Source organism: Dromaius novaehollandiae, chromosome 8 (genome assembly GCF_036370855.1).
Source record: "Dromaius novaehollandiae isolate bDroNov1 chromosome 8, bDroNov1.hap1, whole genome shotgun sequence".
NCBI classification, from domain to species: Eukaryota; Metazoa; Chordata; class Aves; order Casuariiformes; family Dromaiidae; genus Dromaius; species Dromaius novaehollandiae.
The window spans coordinates 25,824,004-25,849,640 of record NC_088105.1 but is presented as its reverse complement, the minus strand read 5'-3'; the positions used below and the strand labels follow the sequence as shown (position 1 = coordinate 25,849,640).

General features: G+C 38.9%; 1 protein-coding gene across 1 annotated transcript; it reads right to left on the bottom strand.

Annotated features, from left to right (window-relative positions):
- On the bottom strand, positions 1 to 25,637 carry LOC112993149 (vitellogenin-2). The gene is made up of 35 exons (XM_026116521.2): positions 25,598 to 25,637; positions 25,462 to 25,482; positions 25,212 to 25,363; positions 23,499 to 23,750; positions 22,789 to 22,950; positions 22,553 to 22,701; positions 21,789 to 21,939; positions 21,516 to 21,673; positions 21,254 to 21,419; positions 20,288 to 20,413; positions 19,752 to 19,970; positions 18,562 to 18,779; positions 18,302 to 18,399; positions 17,569 to 17,693; positions 17,356 to 17,457; positions 16,578 to 16,697; positions 16,303 to 16,492; positions 12,774 to 12,867; positions 12,427 to 12,612; positions 11,851 to 11,995; positions 11,517 to 11,739; positions 11,251 to 11,426; positions 10,126 to 10,827; positions 9,604 to 9,654; positions 8,638 to 8,727; positions 7,345 to 7,557; positions 7,108 to 7,250; positions 6,549 to 6,687; positions 5,879 to 6,014; positions 5,256 to 5,442; positions 4,827 to 4,921; positions 3,681 to 3,778; positions 2,767 to 2,926; positions 1,168 to 1,329; positions 1 to 339 (listed from the first exon to the last, which is right to left on the bottom strand). Exons 1-35 carry the CDS (start codon positions 25,635 to 25,637, stop codon positions 221 to 223), a joined length of 5,568 nt encoding a protein of 1,855 aa, XP_025972306.2. The 3' UTR covers positions 1 to 220.

Sequence of the window (25,637 nt, the reverse complement as noted above, 5' to 3'; positions counted from 1 at the left end):
TCAATTTTTCCATGCATGGATTTATTATGAAATCAGATACTTATGGGCAGAACTCTTTCTACAATAATAAGGTTTAATATTTTAAATTACTTAGGAAGATTTAACAGGACTTCAGGCACCTAATTTAGTATCTCTGTCATTGCTGAAGATGAGTCTTCTTATACCACGCAATAAAAACAGTAAAATGTTTCTGTTTTCTCCTGGGCTGCAAGGTACAGCTTCATGAACTACAGTCTTCATCCTCACAAGAACAAGCTATGTGTGCATCAACAGTGTCCTGCATATCCTCTGACTTCTGGTCAAACTTCGTCTGTTTGTCAGCCACGGTGGTAGCTGAGTCTGAAGGTGAACAAAAAATGAAAGGTAAACAGTGTATTTCAGAAGTAGTTTTGCAAGGTACAGCATTTATCACGCACTAGTCATTAATTACACCAGGCTCGGCTTCTCCTTGTCATACATATTTATATCTGACTAAGTCAAGCAGAGATATTCCAGGAAACCCTGCTAATTAGAAAGTCAGTTCTACATTGGAAACTACTACTTCCATGTAGAATTTTATTAATAATACATTTTTAAAGGGATATTGTGGCTTTAAAGGAAAAACCAACTTTGAAAACAGACACAACCTATCATTTATATAATCTCTATCTAATCTATTATAATCTACAGCATACCTATATAAAAGACTGCCCACTGGTGGGCAGGAATCCTGTCCACACTTGCCCTTCTGTTGACTAAATCAGCTTTGGGCTTGGGCCCAAAGGCACTGAGATACAAAAATACACATGATGGCGGTCCCAATTCAGGTGCTGCGCATGATTGAATGTGGCTGAACTACCACATCCTACAGTACATAGTTTTTCGGATGAATTACAAAGTTGTTACTCTGCCCTTGCCCTGCTAGTTCAAAGCACCATGAAGGTGAGTTCAGTTTAGATTTTAAATGTCACTATCATGAAAAGCATAGAAAAATTTCAATAGAAGAAAACACCTCTCTTCCACTAAAGAAAGATTTATATATTAATGAAAAGATGGAAAGGTCTTCAGTCCATACAATAATGTGGATACATCAGTTTACTCAAATGTTTCAAGTGGAATAACTGAGTCAATGCACAAGCTGTTTTGACTTTTGTCAGCTCCTGTTCAGTAAGATTTCTTTTGACTTACCAGCTGGGAGACAGTGGAAACCAACAGTTACTGGAGTAGTCTTGGTGGCGGAACATCCTTTCATACAACGTAGCACAGGCTCAGTAGAATAGCATTTTGACTCTACGCCTGCAAGCTGAACTGTCTTCTCAAGCTTCACAAATGAATGTTGCAGTTTACAAGCTGTAATAGAACCATTGATGATATTTTAAATTCTTTTGTACAAAATCTTTGGATCTCCTCAGACTACTCCCTCTGCCAACCATGTTCCACACTTGCAAACAATCCGTCTCTACTAAAAACTATACTGTGATCGTAAGTAAAATAGTATCACTGACTGATAAGCTTTTCGAATCAGCTAATTAGATATGGAGCTACAGGAAGTTCATTTTAAATGCAACTGGTTTATTTCTAGATGAATATGTAGAAACATAGTCTGATATACTTTCTAATAAACATTTTGCAAAGTAAACTGGCTCACTCAATAGCTGCAAAATCACATTTAAAAGCTTTGAATATCCAGTAGTGGAGTGCATGTGTGTGCGGGGGGATGGTTCTGAACAGATAAAGTAATCACTAAGGAGTTACACCATTACCACTGTCATTTTGACTCAAAATTTTTGCAGGGATCTGGAGACCTAAAAGTCATTGCTGCCAGCCAGTAATATTGGTCTCATTTTGGATGCCAGGACTAGCAGCTACAGGTCTGTGAGAAGATAAATGGACCCCAGTTCATTCCTGACTATAAGCTTTAATCCCTAACATTGTGTGTTAAATGGAAATAAAATGTATGGTCACTGTCAATCATGTGAATTTTGTTGTGCACATGAACGTGTACTACATATCCATCTAAAGCAAGTTTGATGCCAAGTATTTTTACAATGACACATAAAAGAATTAAGGCTCATGTACAGCTAAACATGTGGAAGTTATCTCCAGGTAACGAGCATGTCCTTCCCATCAGAACAAGTCTTCTTTATAAAGGCAATGTGCTTGTTCTCCTCCCTCCACTATGGCATGCTGCTGCATCATAATCTCAGCTGACAGAACTGAGTATACTGTAAGATCCCAATTTACTGAAACACTTAAAATGTATCATTTTTACACTGAGCATGTAAGTATTTCCCCTAATAACCCTGGGACTGCTCATGTGTTTGAATGCTTTGCTTGGCAGGTTGCACTCGTTCAAAAATCAGGTAATAATCATGTCATGGTACTAATTACTTATCACTGTCTGATTTTTTGATGGATTAAATATTGGCTGGAAAATGCTGTTTTGCTTAAATCAGGACATTCCATGTGCATTTATTCACTTACATTTTTTTTCTGACCTTCTTCTGAAACACTTAAAAACTGAAACAAAGATTTGTTTCAGCTTACTTATTTCATTTTAACTGACTTGTTTTTTTCTGGCTTGTTTTACTTGACTTGTAATTTCTCATTCCATTCTAAAATGACAAATGATTTTTACAGTCAATGTAATTTAATATTGAAGCTTCATTTAAAATTTTTTTTCAAAACTTCTACAAATTTTACATTTTCTAAGCAGATGCTACATTTGCTACATTTTCTAAACAACTGTAGAGTAATAGCATATTAATTTTATTAGAGCTTATATACCTCCTGTACAAGGCTTTTCTTCCAAAATCCAAGAATGAGCAAAGCTCACTGCATCTTTAGCTAGATATCCGTTGGGCATCCGATATTCCTGTTCACGTTCTGCATCATATTTTCCACATATGCCGCATGTTTTCCCTGCCATCCATAAAGCAACTTGAATCTTTGAAACAAAAAGTCAAAGTCATTTCAAGTTAAAAAGAAAAAAAGACCAATGGAGCACATTTTTTCTATAGAGGAGTCTTCCAGTATAACATACAATTAATGCACAAACATTTAAATTTGTTTGCTTTCTTTGCTGAGAATTCAAAAGGGTCTCAGAGTCAGATGCCAAACTCCCATGGTGCTGCAGTGTGTTTAACTTTCTTACGGCCTTTAAAACCTACTCTGCCTGCCTAGTCTATTAAGTTATTGATGCTGAAGCTTTTGTCTGGCTGATGTTTTCACAGTAGGTGATGGAGAATTTATCACACAATGCTATTTCCTGATTTCTTACATTTCTACTGCACATCATTCCTAGTACAGCTTTTAAAACATTTGCTCATCTGAAAAGAAAGGCTGCATCTTTGCTGGTTTTAAAATTATACAGCAATAAGAACAGGGGACAGGAGCTGAGAAGCCTGGTTCTGCTTGCAAATGTGCCACTGATTCAGTCTCTGTGTGCTCACAGGCCCATTCTCCTATACACCTATACTGTAAGGCTGAGATATTATCAGCTGTGATGGATTCTGACATCTTCTATTCAGAAATAGAGGGGACGCTGCAATTCTGGCTGTAGTGTCTTCATCCCTTTTGTTTTTTGGGTCCAGGACAGACTTGACTTTGCCACTGTGTACTCTTGAACTCATGCATACAGATTTAAGGGAATCCTATGGAGATTTCTCAACATGCAAGCTTATGTACAGGAGGAACTATACCTGGAACGTGTGTCCATTGAAGTACAATTTATCAATGCCATAGGCTGGGGCAACAAGTACAAGCCCTTGTTTTTCACTGTGGATCTCCAGAGAAGCACCTAGAATGGAAACAAAAAAGAAAAAAGAAAACAAAACAAACAGACCCAAGATAGCATTCTTCAGAAAGAGAAAAGCAACTTTCATGTTTTTTTGAATGCTCTTTTTCCTTAAATTCTTCATTTGTTCTATTGAAGAAGCAAAGCATACTGCGAAACAATGTAAATGTGTATATATAGAAAATAGGTGTTTGTAAAACTTGGAAAACAAAATTTCAATGATCACAGCTTTATTCATTTTTCTTTGGATTGTATCTCTAGAAAGGACTACAAAGCTGCCTATAACATCTGTACAGTTTTGCAGAACTACAAGACCCTGACTACAGTATATTGTAGTAAGAAAATACAAAGAACAATATGATTGTCATTAGAGTCACTTCTAGCACAGTTAACACTAACTAAGTACATTATAAATAGGACAAAGCTCAGCACTGGCAGATGCTAACCCAATTTCAGTAAGATTTAGCCTGATTTGTATGCTACAGCTATGCAGTCAGGAAACACCTGCATTATATATTGCCCTTGACTGGGTAGCACAGAATGAAACAAAGTCTGACTGTGCCCTTTTACAGAAAAAAATATTCCTGCTTTGAGAGAACAAAGCAGGCTGATTTTATCTGTATACATCCAGTTCTCCTTATTTATTCTTAGCAGATTTCAGAATGCTAACCAAATTTTAAACCTACAAATCAATTTTTGACCAGGGAAAACTGATATATAGGAGTAGAGGATTTTGAAAAAGTTCTACTTGGAACTCATATTTGGAACTCCAGTGGGAACTGCAGTAATCTGCAAAAATGAGGGAACTTTATGTTAGTTATATCTTGCCTAGTTTGGCCATTTCAAGAGCTTCATGCTCTAATCAGTCTTTATAAATGCTCATACGCAAATAAGTAAAATGCATGTTCTTAAATATTAACCTTACAACTAAAGGTAAAAATATTTATTGAGTACAAACTGATGAAATCTGCTTGATAGATTTTTTTTTTCTCTCTTTCTTTCTCCTAACCTGTATATGAAAATGGAACAAAATAGACGCTGCATCACTTACCAGCAGTAGATGAGTATGAAACATTTGTGGTGGGGCTCTCCACCCCATCTATTGCCAGTTTCACAAGCCCCTTGGCAGGATACATATCAATTTCGCTGTTGAAGGAGAAGAGAGCTTGTTCGTACCCAGGCTGTATCACAGTCATAAGCACGCGCTGACAAAATGACTGTCCTGCTCACTAAGTATCACTGGCTGTAGCATTAGCTCGTTTCAGCTACTTGAAGTACATCAGGGGTATTCCTGTCACCTAAGATGCAGGATAACATCATATGCACCATATTCAATATGTATGGAAAGTAAATAAGGGAAACACTGAAATTCCTGGGGTTGCTGAACCACTTTAGTAAAGCTTAAATCTAAGTTCCTCTCATGTTAAATTGGGATGATGCAGTCCCTCACACTCCCAGCGTCTGGCTAAGAATTACTTACTGACTGCCAAGCTTGATGTTGATTGCTTTAAGGCTTATAGCTTCTTCAGCATTCTTCATCATCACCAGGAACTTAAGGTCAGAGCTACAATCCTGGGCCAAGATGTGGTAGCAGTTTGCAGGCAATGTGTAGTTAAACTGAACTTCATTAAAGGTTGTGATCTTGTCACGGGAAACTGAGCAGCGAGCTGGTTAAATAGAATGCCAATGAATATTTGTCTCTCCATAAAAGAAATTCACAAGTGGCATGTTTTATTTTTAGTGCTACATTATTTTTAGCACTGTATTTTTATCACTATGTGATATTTTTGTATAGAATTACAGGGGCTTTTGGCTACCAAGCACCCATGATTTGTAAGAAAGGCATGAAAAACATATTACTCTATCTAACCAAAAATGATTGCCAGAAAGTTTAAATGTTTCCAATTGAGACTTCTTTTCCCTGAAATACTGATGATTTCTGTACTATCTGCTCAATATTCTCTCTCATCTGAACCATCTTAGCATTACTACAGAACAATTCTTTGTTAACTGGAGACAAATAATCCCAGATAAATTCAGAAGATACTCAAGTAATTCCAGAGACCGAGGATGTCAAGCTTCTGAATCAGATTAAATCCTGACCTTTCAAATTCTCTAGTACTGCAGAGGGGCCTTCAGCAAAGACATTCCAGATCGGAGGCTGCAGCTCTGAAGCCGATATCCTTGGACCTACAGGGAGTGACAGGGGAAGCCTCATGGCTTTTTCATAGAGGATCATCTGAAAAGGAATTCAAAAGCACATTGAAAACACGCTTTTGCCAGGTATTCTGAGCAAACAGCTCAAATCAGCCTTTTCTCCTATTTGGAAACTGATTTCAACCAATTGTTTGTTTGACAAAGAATTTATATCATTCAGAACAGAATTCATCTGACTGTCCATGAGCTTTTTCCTTTTGCTTACAGTGTACTCTCATGGTGTGGGTCATCATTCAGATATTTTTTGGGAGAGAATTAATTATTCCCTTTCAATGGTAGCTAGGTGAACACTTACGAATCAACTACAAAGGAAAACACATCTCATTATGAGTACCCATGGCGCTCTCTTCTCCTATGAACAAAATCACTCTATGAATATTCTTGGATGAAACATAAAAAGGCTGAAAACAAACAAACATTGTTTTCATCATTTGCAGCCAAACTGATTTTTACTTAACTTTTCTTTCTCAGGATTGATCCAGTGTAATTAAAAAGCAACTGTCTGATTTTTATATCAGGAGAAAATAGGAGAGTGATGATAATATTTCATATTTACATCAGGAAGCTTGACAACAACATCACACGTCCTTGGAGAAGTTAGAGCCACGATCACCCTGGCTTGTCGAGAAGGATTCTTGTCTATTCTTTCAGAGAACCCCAGCATAAATGCAGCCCCAGGGACAAACTTGTAAAACCTTAAAAAAATCGTAACGGAAGGATCTGGTGAAACAGAGAAGCAAAAAAAAGCGTACATCCAAAACAGGCTGTCTCACACCTATGTTTAAGTAGCACACAGTTTCTTCAGAATCACTGTTATCAAAGTAAAAAGTTGGGGTACCATGCCCACTCTTTGCTTTACTGATCAAGCGTTCAGCGAAAGGAAGAATCTGTTCCTCGGTTTTCAGTAGTTATATCCAGTATAAAGAATTACTGTACATTACTATAGGATGGTTATGATCTCCCACTCAGCTTTTATATGCAAAGACAGTACTGAAACTTAAACATATGAGAATAAAAAATAACTAGTACTTTAATCCAAGAATCTCATGGGTGGATGTGGATTTTCCCAGGTGACCAACATCATGAATGAGTGAAACTGAGGACTAGAATCTCACCATTCTGCTACTGATCTGACACTTGAAGGAACTTTAGGCCACTCCAATTTCACTTGTGCAGCAGGGTGAGCAGCAAACTGGCCAGTTACCAGCTCAGTAGAAATTTTGTAGTCTTGGCAATTCCGGCCCCATTTCAGATAAGCCTATTTTGGAGAGAGAAGTGGTCCATTTTCAAACATATGGAACATGAGTTTCCTGTGATGCCTATAGCTGTATATAACTATCTCTGAGCCTTACCGCTGCCTTGTGAGCGTTGAGGACTGAAGCATCAGCACAGAGCTTCCACTTGCTTGAATCTGTGAGGTTTGACACAAATACCTGCATCCGGGGCCTGATGGAGTAGATATCAGCGTATACCACAAGCTGGAGGCCCCCCATCTTCTTATTGCTCTGAATGCCATGCAGAAAAACGGCTAATACTGGTGTTTTTACATCTCCCAAAAACTTAGGCTAAGAACAAGGGGAGGGAAAGTATGCAAAGAATGTCAATATGAAGGAGTTACTATGGAACATTTTACATGCAGAATCTGGATGGATGAACTGCAAATATATACCAGCATGCATACCACAAATACATACATCCACAAACTCTCATGCACATCTTAGGTGCATGAGTTTGTACACCCACAGATGGATCTTATATGTCTATCATCATGTTTGATACAAGCAAAAATTTGTGACATTTACTCAGCTACAGCTGATACCACGGAAATATTTGTATCATTAGGACAGAGCAAGGGTTATAGGATTTAGGTTACATTATTATTACTAATATATCTGCTTGGGAATGAAAGAAAGTGGTTATATTTAACATATCATAAGCTGTCAGTTATACTCATCACTCATTCTCACAACAATACCATCCCTCAACCAGTGTCTTTTTGTTTTTCTGTCTCTATCTTAGTCTATTGCCTGTCATTTCACACTCCAGCTGTAAGCTCTGTGAGGCGGGCATGAGCTTCAATGTCCGTATGGCACTCTAGCACAAAATATAATCCAGGACCATCTCTTTGCAAGAACTTCCCCCTTTGACAGAAGGGCCCCAAGTGTGCTGTAATTCACAATTCCTTCTCTTCGTTGTTACACCTCTCCCCAGACAGAAAGTCCTCGTGCACCAGGGTTTGTGCTGGTGAGGAGCCAGGGTGCTACATGTCATCTCTGGAGATGGAGTCTTCTGCTGAGGCTACTCTCAGCCTTGGCCTCCACTGCTGGTGTCCTTGCACTGGCCATGCAATACCTCAGCTTCCCTCTGGTTGCAGGGGTCACAAGATGAGTCTACGCAGGCATCTGTCAGGCAGGGTGGCCCAGTGAGGGAAGGGTTGTGGTGCTGAACTCCAGGCAAGAGGGATCCTTGCCTCACTGCAGGGGAAAGTGTATTGGGGACCCATAGTGTCTCACTCTCAATATCTAAGACATGAAAGGTTGTTTTTCCTCTCTTACCATTATCCTAGCTGTACAATCACTGCAAATGCACAGCCACCCTGCCATTCTTCCAAGCTCTCAGAAACCCCTAAAGATTATGCAACTAACCTGGGAAGCGGCTCGGGATGTGGCATAACTGGATCTCGTGGATGAGTACATGCTGCTATGTTGGTCAGCTGGGACTTTCTTTTTTGGGAACTGCAAGAAGAAAACACATCATGCTCAAGACGGTAACTTAAAAGTTTGTTTGAAGAAATTGTTCTAGACAGCACTGCAAAATATTCTCTGTCACAGCACTTATGGTTGATAAATATGCATTCCAGCACTGAGCTGCTCAATGATTTGCAATACAATATGCTTTGTCCTGCTTACTACATGCAGTCTAGTGCTATCAAATCTCATTTACCCATATATATCTGACTCCCCGGAACAGACAGTTAAGGAACAAACCTAGATGAGAATTCCCTCTTTGCAAAGACTCTGGAGCAGGGCAAGCCAAATAGAACCAGTCTCCTGGTTCAGTATAAAAGACCGGACCTGATTCATTTTATTTCTGGAAGGGCCTGATCTACTGAAGGGATGGACACATGCAGCTGAGCATTTTACTTTCTAAGAAGCACTGATCACAACTATTGATCACTGCTCCTAGCTGGATTAGACCAAGTAAGAATTTTCTGGTGAACTAAAGTAACATAAAATAAGATCCTCCCATATTTGTCAGTATAGCTATTCCAATGTATATCAACAGTGTTTCCAACCAAAGATGCCAAAGTACTCAAGCTCTTGATGATAGGACTGCTGTTCCTTGAAAGTGTGCATCCCCAGTTCCTTGTGCTGCTTTGGTAGAGCTTTGCATCTACTTTGCAGAGTCACAAATGGCATCATGAGCACAACACAAAGGAGTACGTTGCTTTCTGTCTTTACACATCTCAGAAGAACTGCCACAATCAATTTGGTGTTCTAAATATTATCAACATTGTAATTTTCTTCAACAAAGACAGTAACGGGTCCTTAAGGTTTTCATTTAACTTCTGGTAGATTCCAAACTTCATCTACTGAGGAAAGAAAACTCACCTCTTGCCTGTGTGCTGATCTAAAACGATAGTGATAAATTTCATGATCTCCCTTTGGAAATAATAAAAATAAGATGAAAAGCCTCAGAAGAAATGCCACAATTGCATTGAAATCTGAGAAGTGGGAATTAAGCAGGGATTTCACTAATTAACATTCATACACAGCTCTGTATGCTCAGTCACAGACACACAGTGCAAGCCTTGAAATAGCTTCTATAGAAACATTAATGTTCTTACCCCAAAATTAAGACAGTAACATGCAACATCTATTGAGAGAATGTATTAAGTCAGCAAAAATTGGCTGCTTGTCTATAACAAAAGTTTCAACAAAGTTGTGGAAACTTCTGAGATGTTTTAAAGTAGACATCTGAGCCAAGTGATTGCAGGTGTGATTGCAGAATAATTTTGCAATTTTATATTGCTATCATAATTTCCTGATTTAAGATGCAAAGCCAGCTGACTTCAGGAATGTGATTCACAAACATTAGCAGCATCAATCAGTTTACTGACAAACATGAGTTACCCTTATTTTGGAATACATGCTGCTGCTGCTGCTACTGCTGCTGCTGTCGTCTTTCAGATGTCTTGAATGATGCCCATGGCTATGGTGACTCACTGACTTGCTGCTGCTGCTACTGCTGCTACTGCTGCCATTCAGATGTCCCGAGTGATAGCCATGGCTATGGTGGCTCACTGATCTCCTGCTGCTGCTCCTACTACTGCTACCACTGCTACTACTTTTGCTGCTGCTGCTGCTACTACTACTGCTACCACTGCTGCTGCTGCTGCTGCCGCTCCTACTACTGCTACCACTGCTGCTGCCGCTCCTACTACTGCTACTACTGCTGCTGCTTTTGCTGCTGCTGCTGCTGCTCCTACTACTGCTACCACTGCTACTACTTTTGCTGCTGCTGCTCCTACTACTGCTACCACTGCTACTGCTTTTGCTGCTGCTGCTGTGGCTCTTGCTCTTGCTGCTGCTGCTGCTGCTGCTTTTGCTGCTTGTATCTTTGTTTCTAGCTTGCTTTATTTCACCATTCTCATCTCCATCCACAGGCTTTTTATGATCAGGAGAGGAAGCAGATGATGAGGAAGAAGAGGAGACAGCAGAGGAGGAAGAAGATGAGTCAGAGGGAGTTTTTGCACTGGGGTCTGTCCTGAGATCTGTTAACATGGTGTTTTCTTTCTTAGAAGGCCTCTTCTGGTGTCGTGTTTTATTTGTGACCTGCAAAACGGTTCAAAGGGAAAAGCAAGAGCAGGGATACATCTGATTCTGTATTTACAAAGTACATTATCTCTGGGTATCAGACAAGCTTCCCAGTGCAGCCTTGCAAAGAAACACAACTTCCTTGCCCCACTCACTGCAGAAGCTGCGCCAGAACTCATTAAGGCCCACTCGTCTCAGCCAAAAGCCACCCCAGCACAGAGGACCAGCCTCTGCTGGATGCATCCCATGGGTCCCCTCCAGGCCTAGCACTGGCGAACCAGTCTTTCACTGGCAGGTGAAAGCACTTTTTTTTGACAGGCCTTTCATTGGCAGCCCAGCCTTGCTGTCCCATGTCAGTTCTCTGCTTCAAGCCCCTGAGTTCATTTGTTGGAAAATATTCTCCCCGCCCCCCCCCCCCCGCCCCCCGCTCCAGTCTCTTACCTTGAACACTTTTTCAATGCCTAGAATCTTCTTTAGTTTAGCTTGAATGTCCTCATATGGAGAGGATGCATCCTCTTCCTCAGACCCTGAGCTTACCACGTCAATTATTTTGGAAGCTGCTGTGGATCCTGCCTGAATCTCCAGCTGTATTTTGTCAATATCAGCATCTGTTTGAACTACACACCAATCACATGCATTAGAAGGTTATACTATTTCAGGCTGCACTGACAAACATAAGCAGAAAGGGCTTGTGCTCAATATTGTACCTGGCATCAAAACTATTTTGGTCTCATGTTCTCCAATTAATCTGTGCAAATACGTATTTTTTATGAAACTGGCATCTCGTGATCTTCCATAAAAGCAGAGCTGACAACCAAGACGATGTAGTTTGATGCAAATGTCTCGTTTATGTGTTTTTCTTCCTGTGCCATGGTGAAGATCCTCTTGAGAGCTATAGGAATGTTTCCTTGGCATGCTGTCAGCCCCTTGCTGCATTGGAGATAAGCATGTGAATAACACTGGGAACACATCATAGGTAAAACTGCAGATGTGTACAGCATGGATGGGGTAATTATTACTATACAAGCAAAAAAAGGTTACCATTGTGACACCTTCCCTGGAAGTTCTCTCTGATGGTTTGAAAGGTTCTTCCACAATATTTGATGAAGCATCTGCTGGGAGAATTGAGGTCCTCTTTTCTACACCTAGTTCTCCTATATTTCTTGATACAGCAAAAGCCTTATGTCTGTGGAGATAGGTACAAAAAATGCTAAATGGTATCAGCCCCATGTCTTTGGATTAAATGAGTCATGTCCCTGTCGGTGGATTGTCACATCATAAAATCATGTTTGAATATAGGAAATGTATAGGTAACTATATTTATAAATACCTACGAGAGACAAATAAGAGGTCATAAGGGACATCAGTTCCTTATATCACAGGAAGTTTTCAAAGTCTAGGTAAATTTAAACAAATTTCCAATATCTGAGAGGCATTTGTTTAAAACAAAATTAAAATAAAAATTAAGCTAAGTTAACCTAAAGGTTATGCTATATACCTGAAAAGTCACACTGCACATCTAGAAACTTTTGTAAGATAGCAGTAAAGAGTGAACTTCATAAGGCTTCAGAAAAAGAAAAGAGAACCAGGACATATTCTGAAGCAATACTACTGTACCTTCCAATCACTATCTCAGTTTCCTCACGGCATGGAGCTGTTTCAATCTTAACATTTTTTGATTTCATGTCTATCTTGGCATCAAACTTCACTGGAGCTCTTGTCTGGACCTTGTCTTGAATTTCAATAGCATGTTGAAAGTATTCAGTATTGACACCCATTGTTGCCACTGTATGTATGTATAAGCTGAAACAGAGTGAAGTGGTCGTATGTAATAATATGTATTTTGTATGCATATGTATTTGTGTATATTGTATATGTAAGAATATGTGGTTTTTTTAACATGGAGTACTCTCTTTCTATGGATGACCTCCATCAATACCTAAAGTCTTAGAAACCTGCCATACCTTGGGCTTATGTCAGACCGAATCTGCATGGTGGATTCAAGCAACTGGGAAGGTCTGAAATCTCCACTTAAAGGGGGGGTCATCTTTCCATCAACTGCAAAAGACAGAACAACATTTAAAAATAGTAAAAGTGAAAGCAAAGACTTGAACGTAAGGAAAGCACTGTTTTCAGGAAGAGCTTATATTTTTTATTGGTCCAAAGAATATGGCTGTAAAATAAGACAAACTTTTGGGTACATGAGCTCTTCTTCAAATATGAAAAATGTTGAATACAATATATGAAAATTGTATTCTGTAGGTAAAGGTTCTGGTGTAACATACTGAAAATGGGCATAAAAGTATGGTAAGTAAAGTGTTGTCCCAAATTGAAAACTTGTTAATTAGCATAACATAAACATTTTAGAAACATCTGGCTCCAGAAGACAGAATTGAATAGTGGGCAACCTCACTACTATATTCTAGAACTTTGGGTAATAATTTTCTTTCCTTATGACTTGGAAGAAAAATGATGAAAAAGCTGTTGGCCTTGGGTAAATAGTTTCTTTTGTAGAAGTAATAATAGATAGGAAAAAATTACAAAGAGCCTGGAAATCTTCTACGATTTCTGTGGAAACAATGTGCCAACAAATGACATGCAACAGACTCAAAAAGCAGAGTTGGTGCATACTGGCAAAATGCATTCTGGCATGAACCTGAAAAACTGCTGCATCCAGTGGACTTGTCAGCAAGTGAAGCAGACTCAGAATCAAAGTTGGAGTCTGAACGTCTTACATATATTGATGGACTCTGAACATCCAAGACTATCAGAGTGAAAGGAGGGAAGCATGTAGCAAATGAGAAGAGAGTGAAACAGTCAGAGAAAGAGACAACAAAAAGAATATGTGGTAACACTAAAAGGGATGACAACTGCAAAAGGCAACAGAGTGACATTTTACTGAGCAACAGTATGCTGTCTTTGGGGACTATACATTCCGTTCTGACAGCTTATTGAGAGAGACTGAAAATACTAAGAAAAAGGCAAAGAAAAATGCTAATGAGATAGCAGGACTTGTATACAACAGAAGACCTAAAACAACTTTCAGCACCAAAAAGCAGGGAACTTAACAGCACATTTACTGTGCTCAAGGATATGGTCTGTCCTTGCTAAGAACATAAGAATGGCCATCGAGGGTTGGTCCAAGGTCCTTCTCTCCCAGTGTCTTGTCTGCAATAGTGGCCATGACAGCAAGATTGATCTGGCTTTGGAAAATGCAAGAGGAAAGTGTCATTGGAATATGGATATGAGAAACCTGACCTGGAGAGCTGGAAAAATATCAGAGGATCTCATCCATGGGAAGAATCCGTCTGTTCAAGAGCAAGAGTGGGATATTCTGTGCTCTAATCCAGTGTGACTGAGCAAGCTCACTTCAGTGCCTCTGCAAAGTCACATCACAGACTAGACTATCTTCCTTTTAATGGAGGAAGGAAGAAATCAGCACTGAACCATCTATATCAATGGATATCTGATCAGTTCTGAGACTGATCATATTGCTGTTTTGAATATCACCAATGATGAAAATTTCACAACTTGCCTGGATCTCTGTCCCAGGTCTTAGCCACTCTCATTGTGGCATTTTTTTTCCTTACACCAGCTGGAGTTTCCCTTGTTGCAACTTCTGTCTATTGCCTCTTGCCCTTTCACTGCGTACCTCCAAGAAGAGTCTGGCTCTGTCTTCTCTGTAGCCTCCCATTAGGTAGTTAAAGACAGCAAGTAGATCTCCCCATGCCTTCTCTTTCTGAGGCTAAACAAACTCTGCTCTCTCAATCTTCCCTCATATGTCAAGTGTTTCAGCCCCCAACCGTTTTGGTGGTCTGCTGCTGGATTGCTCCAGTCTGTCAATGTCTTTCTCAAACTGGGGACCCGAAACTGCACACACTACTCTAGATGCGGCCTCAAATGTGTCACATAGATGGGAATAATCACTTCCTTGCTGCCTCTGCTCTTGCTCTTGCAACCCAGGATGCAGTTGGCCTTCATCGCCACAAGGGCACACTGCTACTTCACAATCAGCTTGTCCACTGGGAAACTCCCAAGGCCCTTTTCTGCAAAGCCGTTTTCTGTCTGGGTGATGCCCAGCCTATACAGTTGCATGGGTTATTCCATCCCAGCTAAAGGACTTTGCATGTGACTTTGTTGAATTCCAGCATGCTTTTGTCAGGCCATTTCTCCATCTCGTCAAAGTCTCCCGAAACGGCAGCCCAACCCTCCAGCGCATTGACTATTTCCACCAAACTGGTGTCATCCACAGATTTGCTGGGGGTGCCTTCTTTTCCAAATTTCGGATTATTAACAAAGACATTGCACAGTGCTGACAACAGAGTAATGTCACTCATAACAACCCACCAATTAGTCTTAATTGTTGACTACTCTTTGAGTTCAGCAGTCCAGCCAGCTTTTCATCCACTTCATAGCCTGTCTGCCCAGTCCCTATCTCCCCAATTTGGCTACAGGGAGGCTATTCCCCCCTAAAAAAAAAGAAAAAAGAAAAGGAGGGTGGGGGGGAGGAGGCAGGTACAAATATGCTATTAAAACAAAATAACAACAACAACAACAAAAGAGCAGCCAAGAGTAAATTCATGAAGAATTGTAAAAAGTGGGCATGTTTATATACTTCATCCTTACACTCTTCCAGCCTCCAACCATTTTTCAGCTCCAAGATTTCCTGAGCCACATATGGTCTATTTAGTAACCCTCTCTCTCATGTTTCTCTTTCATGACCTTTTTCAATCTCCTCTTTAACCCATATAAACTTTAACATTCACAACTGCCTGTGGTAGGGAACTTCACCATCTGGAATAAAAATGGCCACTCAGTGAAGCTAACATGAAGCAAACCAAAAGCAAAATAAAATTCCTTCTCACCTGTAGTACAGTCAACTTGAGAAGCTCATTGTGTCAGCATAAGGAAGAGTCAAAGAATGTTGCCCAAGGTAAAAGTCCGCTGCAAAACTGTACAATCACTGAAATAACCTCTTGCTAATTCATATTTGCATATTCATTCCATCTAAAGTAGAACACTGTCTCTTCTCACAAGCCCTCTTCCTGCCTTCTCTAATGTTACTGATAGTTCTTCTAGGTTGTCTTGCATTTTCTCTGTCACCATTGAATTGTAGTTAGTCTATGTGTACATTTTGCTTGGGAGCCACCCCCTCCTTCCTATTTCTGTAGCCAACTCCCCATACAGCTTTCATTATTTCTGGCCTTGAATGTCGTAACCTTTCTCTCTTTGGTTTCCCAGATATCCTTATATCCTCTGTCTTCAATCCATTCAAATATGATGCAGAAATCACTTGACACATCTGCTACTTCAGCTGTGTTCAGCTTCTCTTGAAATATCTTTACTACCTCACCTCCTGTATTTTAAGGCACCACAAAAATTAGCTCGTCTTCTAACTTTTTGTTTCCCACTTCTTTCTCCAGCCTCTCTTAGTCTGTCCTTCTCATCTGGTACTCAGAGCTAGTACAACAGATCTTGTACTTCCCAACTCACCATTCACTGCAGCACGTGCCAGAGCAGTAGTGTATGATCCATATTCCAGTGGCAGACCAATGCAGCTAGGGACAATATATCGAAGCTCTCCAAGCCATACTGGCTGTGTCCATTGTCCTGCAATGCCATTGCGTATTTGACTGGTGATTCTCTTCAACACTGTGTTTCTATCAGCAGGTTCTACTATAGTCTACAGTAAAATAGAGAGCCAAGAAGTTAGGTTAGGTTAGATAATGGTGTCAAATCTTGCAAAGGAAAGTAGGGGTCCTTGGTACCTTCACAGCCTGTTGCAGGACTTCCTTGTTGATGTTGACATAGGCCAACTCTTGGCCAAGTATTTTCAAGTAGGCTGATATCAAGGGGGTTTCTGTCGGCAGCTCTTTCCACCCTAGCAGCTAGGAAACAGATAAAGAAGCAAAGTTCCTTAACAGGGCAACAAAGACTGTTGCTGACGAATTGTTGCTAAATGTTGCTGTAATTTTGCTTTGCCACTTGGGTTTCTTTGCTGCTTTGTTAATAATACAGTGTCACTATTTCAGACTTACTCCCTGTCACTGAGATTTTCACAAATGTCCACCTGTCTAGTGTTTTGTATTCTGATGAAATACCATTTATTCCAATACAGAGGGTCTGGGCCATTTGTACCACTAAATCCAGTTTAAAAACACAGCAACAAATCACTTTTTCTCTTGAAGATAAAGAGATCTGCTTGTAAACTAAGTTAGGTAAATGGAAGGGAGGAAGGGGGAAACCTGCCAGACATGAAACACACATCCTGCACTGCAATGTCTGGCTTCCCTGTCTCCTCCCTTGCTTCTTCTGTAGTCACATATAAGGTGGTGAGGAAATAAGTCCAAAGTCGGAATTTGAAGGAGCTATTGCAGACATTACACAAATAATGTCTCCTACAGCCCCCCATCAATCCCTCTTTCTCAGAGATATTCAGGCTATCAGATGGGTAATTTGTCTTTCGAACAGGACTTAATTGAGACCACAGGCCTCACTAAATACCCCTTCATATAACCCACATATTACATGACTGAAAACACCTACAGTTTTTCCAAGCTCCTTTATCTTTTGGTATGTGGGATATTCAGCAAATGGGATATTTCGTTTCATTATGGCATCTGTGAGGCCTTCCACTCGAACGCCAACCTACCAAAACAGCATGAGAAAAAAGAGTCTGAAAGACGCTTACAGGGAGGAAACTTAGTAGTCAAATTTCATTTTAATTTGCTCTATTATTGCTTTAAGTAAAATATTTACCTCCAACAAATCAGCCACTGAACCTGCATAGTTTGCCATCAACTTGGAAATTATTGCTGATGGGAACATTGTTCCTGGGCTGTTCATAACAAAGACATCTCCAGCAATACCAACTTTATAGTTATCTAGGGTTGAAATAAACAAAAGACATTTTCTTCTAACCACTCTGCTTATCATCCAAGGTTTATTTCTGCAGCTTTTTACCATTACCATTACATCATTATAGAGGTTTTGACTGTCTAGGCCCAGATTAATAAACGGTCACTCATGGACTTTTTAACATATACTATCACGTTTAACTCAATTTGTTATTTAAATGCAGAATCTTCTACAGGATTACAGAAGGTTGGGATAGCAAGGAAATGAAATCGGAAACCAATGAACACAAAGAGACCACTCAGCCAACCTAAAGCATGCCAGGTACACATTACTGTAGCAAAGGGATTTTTGGGAGACGTGAGTAAGCTTCTCAAGTAATTTGTAAAAAGAAATAGATTCATTTTTCAGAAAGAAGAAATAAACTAGACATTACAGAAATCAATCTTAGCAAATGTCTTGTCTTATTAAAAATAATCTCTTTTTACAACCAGCCAGTCATTCTAAATGACCTTTCTAGACATAATCCAGGCTGGGATTCACAATGTCTTGTATTATTTTTCCAAAGGACTTGTTATTTCTCTAGAATGTGTTTCTGAAGTGAAAACTTCCCAGTCACTGAAGTGCTTTTACTCACCAAAGTAACCACCAACACGAACGACCTTGCTATATCGATAGCTTAGTCTGTCCAATTTGGGGGCCAGCAGCTTAAGGGCAATATTGCAAGCAGAAGATCTAAACAAAATAAGAACAGGTAACAGCATCCAGATATAAGATGCACCCCACAAGAATACAAATGGGATTCAGTTTGTCAGCATATGCAGTCCTTATTAATAAGAATGTAACAGAATTTATTATTTGCAGAAAATAACCCATTTCACTCCTGTCTCTACTTACATGTTGTACATATATGGTAATCTACTCTTTGACAAAGCCTTCATGTGGGAATATACAAAACTGGCCACTTGCAAACTGCTCTCCTTCATTGCCACACTAGCTATGGTTGTTATTAAAGGAAGGGCAGGCCTCGTCTCAAAGATAACAGCACAAGCCATCATTCGTACTTCAGGGGGAAGTGACTGGTCTGCAAGGATCTGGATGAGATATCCCTGCACCTGTGGAGAGAAAAGAGTATGTGGAATTACCAATAATTTAGAGCTTCTGTTTTGCAGACTGGATCCACATGTAACCTGCAAGAAAAATAGGAGAGGGGGTCATTATCCCTGTGGAAAAGAAGTCCCCTGATCTTGTTTACCGTGTGGTTCCACAATCTTTTATTAACACAACTGAAGGGACATTCAAGAATAGGAGCAAGCAGCCAGTAAGAGGGGCTGGCACTGAATTGGAAAGAAATATCCGTGTATCAAAGGTATCAGCATAGCTTTTTGCATTACAGGAGCTGACACTCAAAGGTCAGTGAATAATTTTCAAGAAAACAACTGTAGCTAACGAGAGATTCATTTTTGAAGTAACCCCACTGACTTGGTGAGCATGCTTTACCATTTTAGACCACTTTTGCAAGAGGACCTTCAGCTCACAAAAGACAGTCTGAGTGGGTGCTGTTGCACAGAACACCTTTAGATATCTAAATCATCTGAAAGGCAGAAGTCGTGCCTGCCCTTGCCACACTGGCACCCTCAGTGGTAAACAGGAGGTTAGTGGTGACTTATCTGACCTTAAGGAAAGGGCCTAAAAGAAACAAGCAGAAGAACAACGTTGAGATTTTGCCTAGTAAAACAATAGAACATATCTCTTTCCTCTTGACTATAGAGGCAGTTTAAATTATATGTCTTTTAGATAGCTATATTTCCACCCTATATAACTGGCACAGGAATTGATTGATTATGCCAGGTGACTAAAGAAACTCTGTTGATATGCTTCTGAAAGCTTCCTACTGACTAACAATTATTAGAGCTTAGCAGAAAACTTTAGCTGGAATCTAAGCTTGTATTGTGCTGTTCTTAAAAATAAACAGACATGTTGAAACTGCAAACATGGAGCCTTTAAATTCTTTAGCCTTATATATTAGTATATATTCTCTATCTCTAATGCATTAAGTAAAGAAGTCCCTGGCATTTCCTACTTACTGTTTTGGGGTCCTTCCAAGCTATTTTTCTCAAGGACATTATGGCATCAATCTGAATATGGACTGGGATATCAGAAGCACTCGATGAAAATACTGGAAGGAACTTCAGGATGCGCTTTATGCTGGCTGGTTCTCCCACATTGCCAATGCACTTCAGAGCTAACTTCATTTTGTCTTCACGGCCCCTGCTGATTGCTTCATCTGCCAGGTCATGCAGGGGCTATAGACAAAGCACAGTTCAGTCTTTTCTACCTGATGTACAAGTTGTCCAAAGTGTTTCCCTTGCCCACTGAAAAATCCTATCACAATAAAGCAACTGGTTTTAATAAAATTATTTAGTGATAACTTCTTTCAAGATTTTAGCTTAGGTGTTTTCAATGATAAAGCAAATATCTACATTAGTAAAATGATTCATTCCCTTTGTTCTGAAGACCTATGAAATATGTATTTGTAACTGCAATTACTATTTTTACACTGCATCTTATTAACATTTACTACATGGGCTTATTAAAAACAATCTGAGAAAAGGCCACCAACCTGAAGAGCTTCTTTAGGACAAGTTGAGGTCTGAGAACAATATCTATTAATGACAGAACTGTATCCCAAACAGGCAACCTGCTGAAGCATGGGACTTTTCTGAATTCGAGAACTGGTCACTAAATCCTGTCAAAAGAAGAGGAATTCTTGACATAGCTTCTGGACCAGGAAAATTATCAGAGTTTATCTAAGGGGAGCAATTTCAGACTGAGTATTGTTCACAGCCAAGCAAATTAGATTGCCTTGCAGAACATTTTACATGCAAGCTTCATTTAGGAGCTTCATTCCCCATTAGTTATAATATTAAAAAAGCATATTTAAATTAGTTTATATAGCACAGTTTTGATTTTCCTCAACTGAACATCAGGCTGAAAATACAAAGATTATGGGCAAATGTCAATCTAGAAATAGAATACCCCTAGAACAATGTGTAACTCAGTTACATTAATCATGCACGCTCGCATCAATTTTTTTTTCTATTTAAGAAGAGGAAAACTGACTAGAGATGGGAAAAACCCTGTTCACAATAAGTGTGAAAAGAGTTGATGTGTAATACTTCTACTTGCAGCACTTTATTCCAGTTTACAGGAATATTTTTCAATTAAAAGAGCTATTCAAATGACAAAACACAAAAATCACCCTTTATGTTTCAGAAGTAAGATATAAAAGTGGACCAAGATTTGTGTGCAGAAGCCATGACACAGTCCCAGCAAACTAAAATGGGAATAACTATCAGAAGATGTTATAGGAGAGGGGGTTTCATATCAATATAGCAAAATGAAGACACTGGACTTAACTCTCCTCTCACACAAGTAATACCAAAAGAAATTCATGGAGTAGCATTTATACAAAATTAGTACATATGAGAGGAGAACCCATGCTCTAAAATACTTTATAATCAAAAAATATTATCAGTTATCACTTCTATTGTTATCTGATAGGAAAGATTCACATGGATTTACTCACTGCTGCTATTGGAAGAGTGTCTTCATCAGCTTTCATTAAATGGAGAGCAAAAGAAACAGTCAGAAGAGTCTGAATATAGTTCAGGTCATCACTGCGAATTCTGTTCTTTATGAATTTGAGTGCTTCTGTTGTGCCTGTTGCAGAAATTGCACTCAGCAGCCAACGCCTGCAATCAGGGTTAAAAAAAAAACCACGATCCTTAATTTTAGCTCTCATTTCTCCAAATACGAAAAGTTTCTTCGAAGGCTATACAACCAAATACCTGTAACGAGGTTTTTCTGAAAATTGTTTCCAGAAAGACTCAAGAGTATCAGTGCTAACTATCCGACAGAGCTGGACAAGCTCTAAGAATTTGTATGGGACATCGTCATGGAAATCTTGCTGGTTATTCAGGACTATGTGTTGCAGTGTTTCTGCTATCTGTTACAAAACACCAAGAGAGAGATAATCCATAATTAAATCATTTCTGATTATACATTGCTTTTTATTAAAATTTTGATTAGCAAACCAATTTGAAGACTTAAGAATTCTATACCCGTTGCTCGGGGTTTTTTGTCTTGATTAGCTGAAGTGGCATCTGTGGCAGTACTGATGGGAAACGGTAACGAAGGCTTCCATGGCTCTTCATGGGAACATCTTGGGGGCTTCCTCGTTCACTTTTCACTTCAACCAAGATAAGCTGTTGTCTGTCAGCAGTCAGAGAGAAATCAGCAAGTGTTATGTGCGGAATAAATTCATTATGTTTCTCCATCTGCTTTGGCTGTTTATTGATTCAGTAACACTGTGAAGATAATGGTTTTGGCCTTTACTCATTTTTCTTATCACAGTAAAATTGTACAGTTTATGAATAGGTAGAATCTTATTATTGGAACAAAACAATGTTTGAGTTATCCACAGTGAAATCAGTTCTGAGGATGAGCTAAACTGCTGTCTCCTGAAGACGAGCTACTGATTCTGTGTGATCAATGATTTTATTTCTATCTGCACAATCTTCCTCCTGACAGCATAAATTAGCCCTTTTTCAGGCCAGTCATGGTAGAAAAATTGCATTCTGATAGCATAAGGGAGTGAAAGAGTTTTCCTTCTTCCACACAATTGCAGTGCAAAGTTCAGTTCAGGGATACAAATAAAGAATGGTTCACGCAATTTTTAAGGGTGGGGAAATCCTGTAATGAGTACATGTAGCTTTACCCAACCACTACTGAGCTTATTTCTCACTTCATTTCAATTGGGGGTTAAAAATATTGCTAGAGTTTATAATTATTCTAATTTTTTGATGCAATCTCATCCCAGGCCTACCTTGCTTCCATGACAGCAACACCAGTAGGTTCACTGAATGGTGAGATCTGATACACCTGCTGCGATGCAACTTCTGTTATGAGGGTACCACTGTCTGATTGTTTTAGTTTGTAGGAGAAAGCTGCAGTCCCTTTTATGGGCCTTCTTTTCTAAACGAGGACAAAGAAATCCACAGAATGAATGGGAATAGAATGGCTGTGCTTGACATTAGGAAGATCTGTTCAGGTCTTACATACCATCAGGTCCACAGGACAAGGACGGATGTAAGCCATTCCAATACTTGTCATCACGTTTTCCTGGCAATTGTTTTGGTCTATGGTTTTGGTAACAGACACTCGGCTATTCTTCCTGTCTTCCTGGATAACATACCTTGTATGGCAAACACCTCCAATTCCAGCCTGCATAGATCAATAGAGATAATTAGACTTCCTAATTACATCAGGATCTCATTACAGGAGAAGATTTACTGAATGAAGATTCTGACAGAACAGTATGATGGTAAGGATATTTTGAGCAGTCTTAATTGTGTATTGAAATCTGCTACGATTACTCATGCTTAATCCTATTGAACTAAAAAAATAGACGTGAACAAACGTCAACTGCATTTCAAATGAAAAAGTAATCAATATGAGCAGTGAACAGATAAAATGGATGAAGCAGCTGTATCAGGGAAGTTATATAACAAATAATTAATAGCTAATAATTCTTTTTTCTTGAAGGTATTGCATTTTAAGTAAAGCAATTATATTGACATCTTAAAAAAATTGCAGTAGAAGCAATTGATTCAACACATATGTGTACATTTTCTCTTCTATGAATGAAAATGGACTTTCTGTTTGATGATGAATGTTTGAAAGTAGATGCAAATAAACATGAACTTGAATGAAGCGCACCCAAAAAGAATATATCCTTTCAGTAAAGTAGTTTTAGAAAAGAAAAAACCAACCTCTTGCAATTCGTACACATTCGCTGATTTTTTAATGGTCATCTGCATCATGTTCAGCATTCCCCTCACTATGTTAATACACATATCAGGGCAGTCTTCTTGGCCATAAATGTTTCCAACCCTTCCACTACTGTATTCAAACTTGAAGGGTCGGGTAAAACATGAAGACACGATTTGGGTAATTTTGGAAGATCGAGTGAATGGATCCTTGGGCCAGATTCCATTGTATTCTTCCACTTGTGGAGAGCGGATCTGAGAGGAAATGTTAGAAAATATATTTATTTCTATTTGTGAATAACATTACTTTGGTACTAACTATGCAAACAGATTGGAAAAAAAAATCATCATCATTAGTTATATACTCTTTCTTCCAAATATAGGCTTAGATATGCATACAGCAGTTCATTTTCTCCTCTCTTACATGACTATTTTAAAACAAGGATAAACTCTGCAGGCTCAGTAGCGTTATGTTACAAAACAGTTAACACATCATCATTATCTGGTAGTAAGATTTTAAACGTCTTACTTGCATTAACTATATGGGGGAAAGGCTGATTGAAAAAATAATAAAAAAGATTCAAATAAAATTCTTCATAGTTTTAGTCTTAAAGTAAATATTAATCTGCTTTAGGTGAAAGTTAACATTTAAAAAGTGTATTTCATTCTAAATTTCAAAAAAATATAGTTTAAAATGTTGCATTCTAATTCTCCTCCTCCCAAAATGTTTACTGGCAATTTGTTTTGACTAAAAAACGTTGCCAAATTTCACCCATAGCTGTGAATTACTTATATCAACTTTATTTTTTAATTACCTTGCAGTGAATTATGTATTTATAAAAAATATTTTCCCCGTACAGAGGCACAATGTATATCAGAAGCAATTTTATTTTGGTGAAGTAACTGCTAGTTTACACTGGCGTCTCTGAGAGACAGTCTGGTGGATTACACACAATATAACAATTTCAGGATGAAAACTATCACAGTCTCTAGCTCATAACTTTGAATTCTTGCCTTCATTAATGAAGGAAGATCTACAGTTCCACTAAAATCACTGAGAGCTCTGTTATTGAACTCAGGGTATGAAAAGCTCTCATTTGTAAATAACTTACATAGACAATTAAAAATACTTGTCTGAAATGTATTTATTTAGGATGGGTCAGGCCCTATCTCTACCAGTGTTAATGGAGGTATGATTTCATACGTATAGACCTTCTACTGCATTATTCAAATATTAAACTTTGTTAAACATTCCTTTTTGATGATTTTCACTTTTTTCAGGTGTGTAAATATAACCTACATCTATTAATTGCCTGCATGACAATAGTTTTACACACCTAAGTCTTGGCTTCCCACAGGAGTTGGAAATGTGTGATAAGAAAAGAATCAAATCTTAAAATCAGAGTAGGCTTGAGTCCCTTGTGTTGAAAATCAAAATTTCCTAAAATGACTGATTTATGCACCTCCGTTTCTGATATGAAGTTCTGAGAAGCACACACTACCAACAATTTGCAAAACAAACATCCATAGATGGCTGGATGCCAAATCACTACTCACTTTTGAAACCTCAGCTTGCAGATCATTTTCTAAAATCTGCAGAGCTCTAAGTCTTCAGTATTGTTTCCTACAGCTTTCTTACAACACAGATTAGTTATTTAAATGTGATTTATAACTCAGGATTGTTTGGTGCGTTTTCTTTGGAACAAGACACTGTACCTTGAGGAGATAGGTATTCTCCGATACCCCACTGATCTCTAGTTTGCTGCTCAAGCGCAAGCCAGCTCTGGCTAAACTTCTTTCTTGAAGCCCATTTAACATAGAGCCTTCGTAGCTGTAAATGTAACTCTTTCTGCTACTAAATCCAGGGTCTGTGGGAAATAATAGCCATTTTCACAATAGTTGTAAGCATATTCTAATAAATAGTTGTCAAAACAAAGTCACTGAAGAAGCTTGTAAATTTACTTACCGATGTCAAACTTCTGGCTACCTGCAGAAAGAGATGAGAAAGACACATGAGTAACATTCAGTCCGAATCTAATTGTTTTCACCAAACTCCAGGAAATTCCAGGAAAGACAAATGAAGAAGGGAAAAGTAAGCTTACCCACAAGGGTGAATGCAAGGGCTAATATGATTCCCCTCAT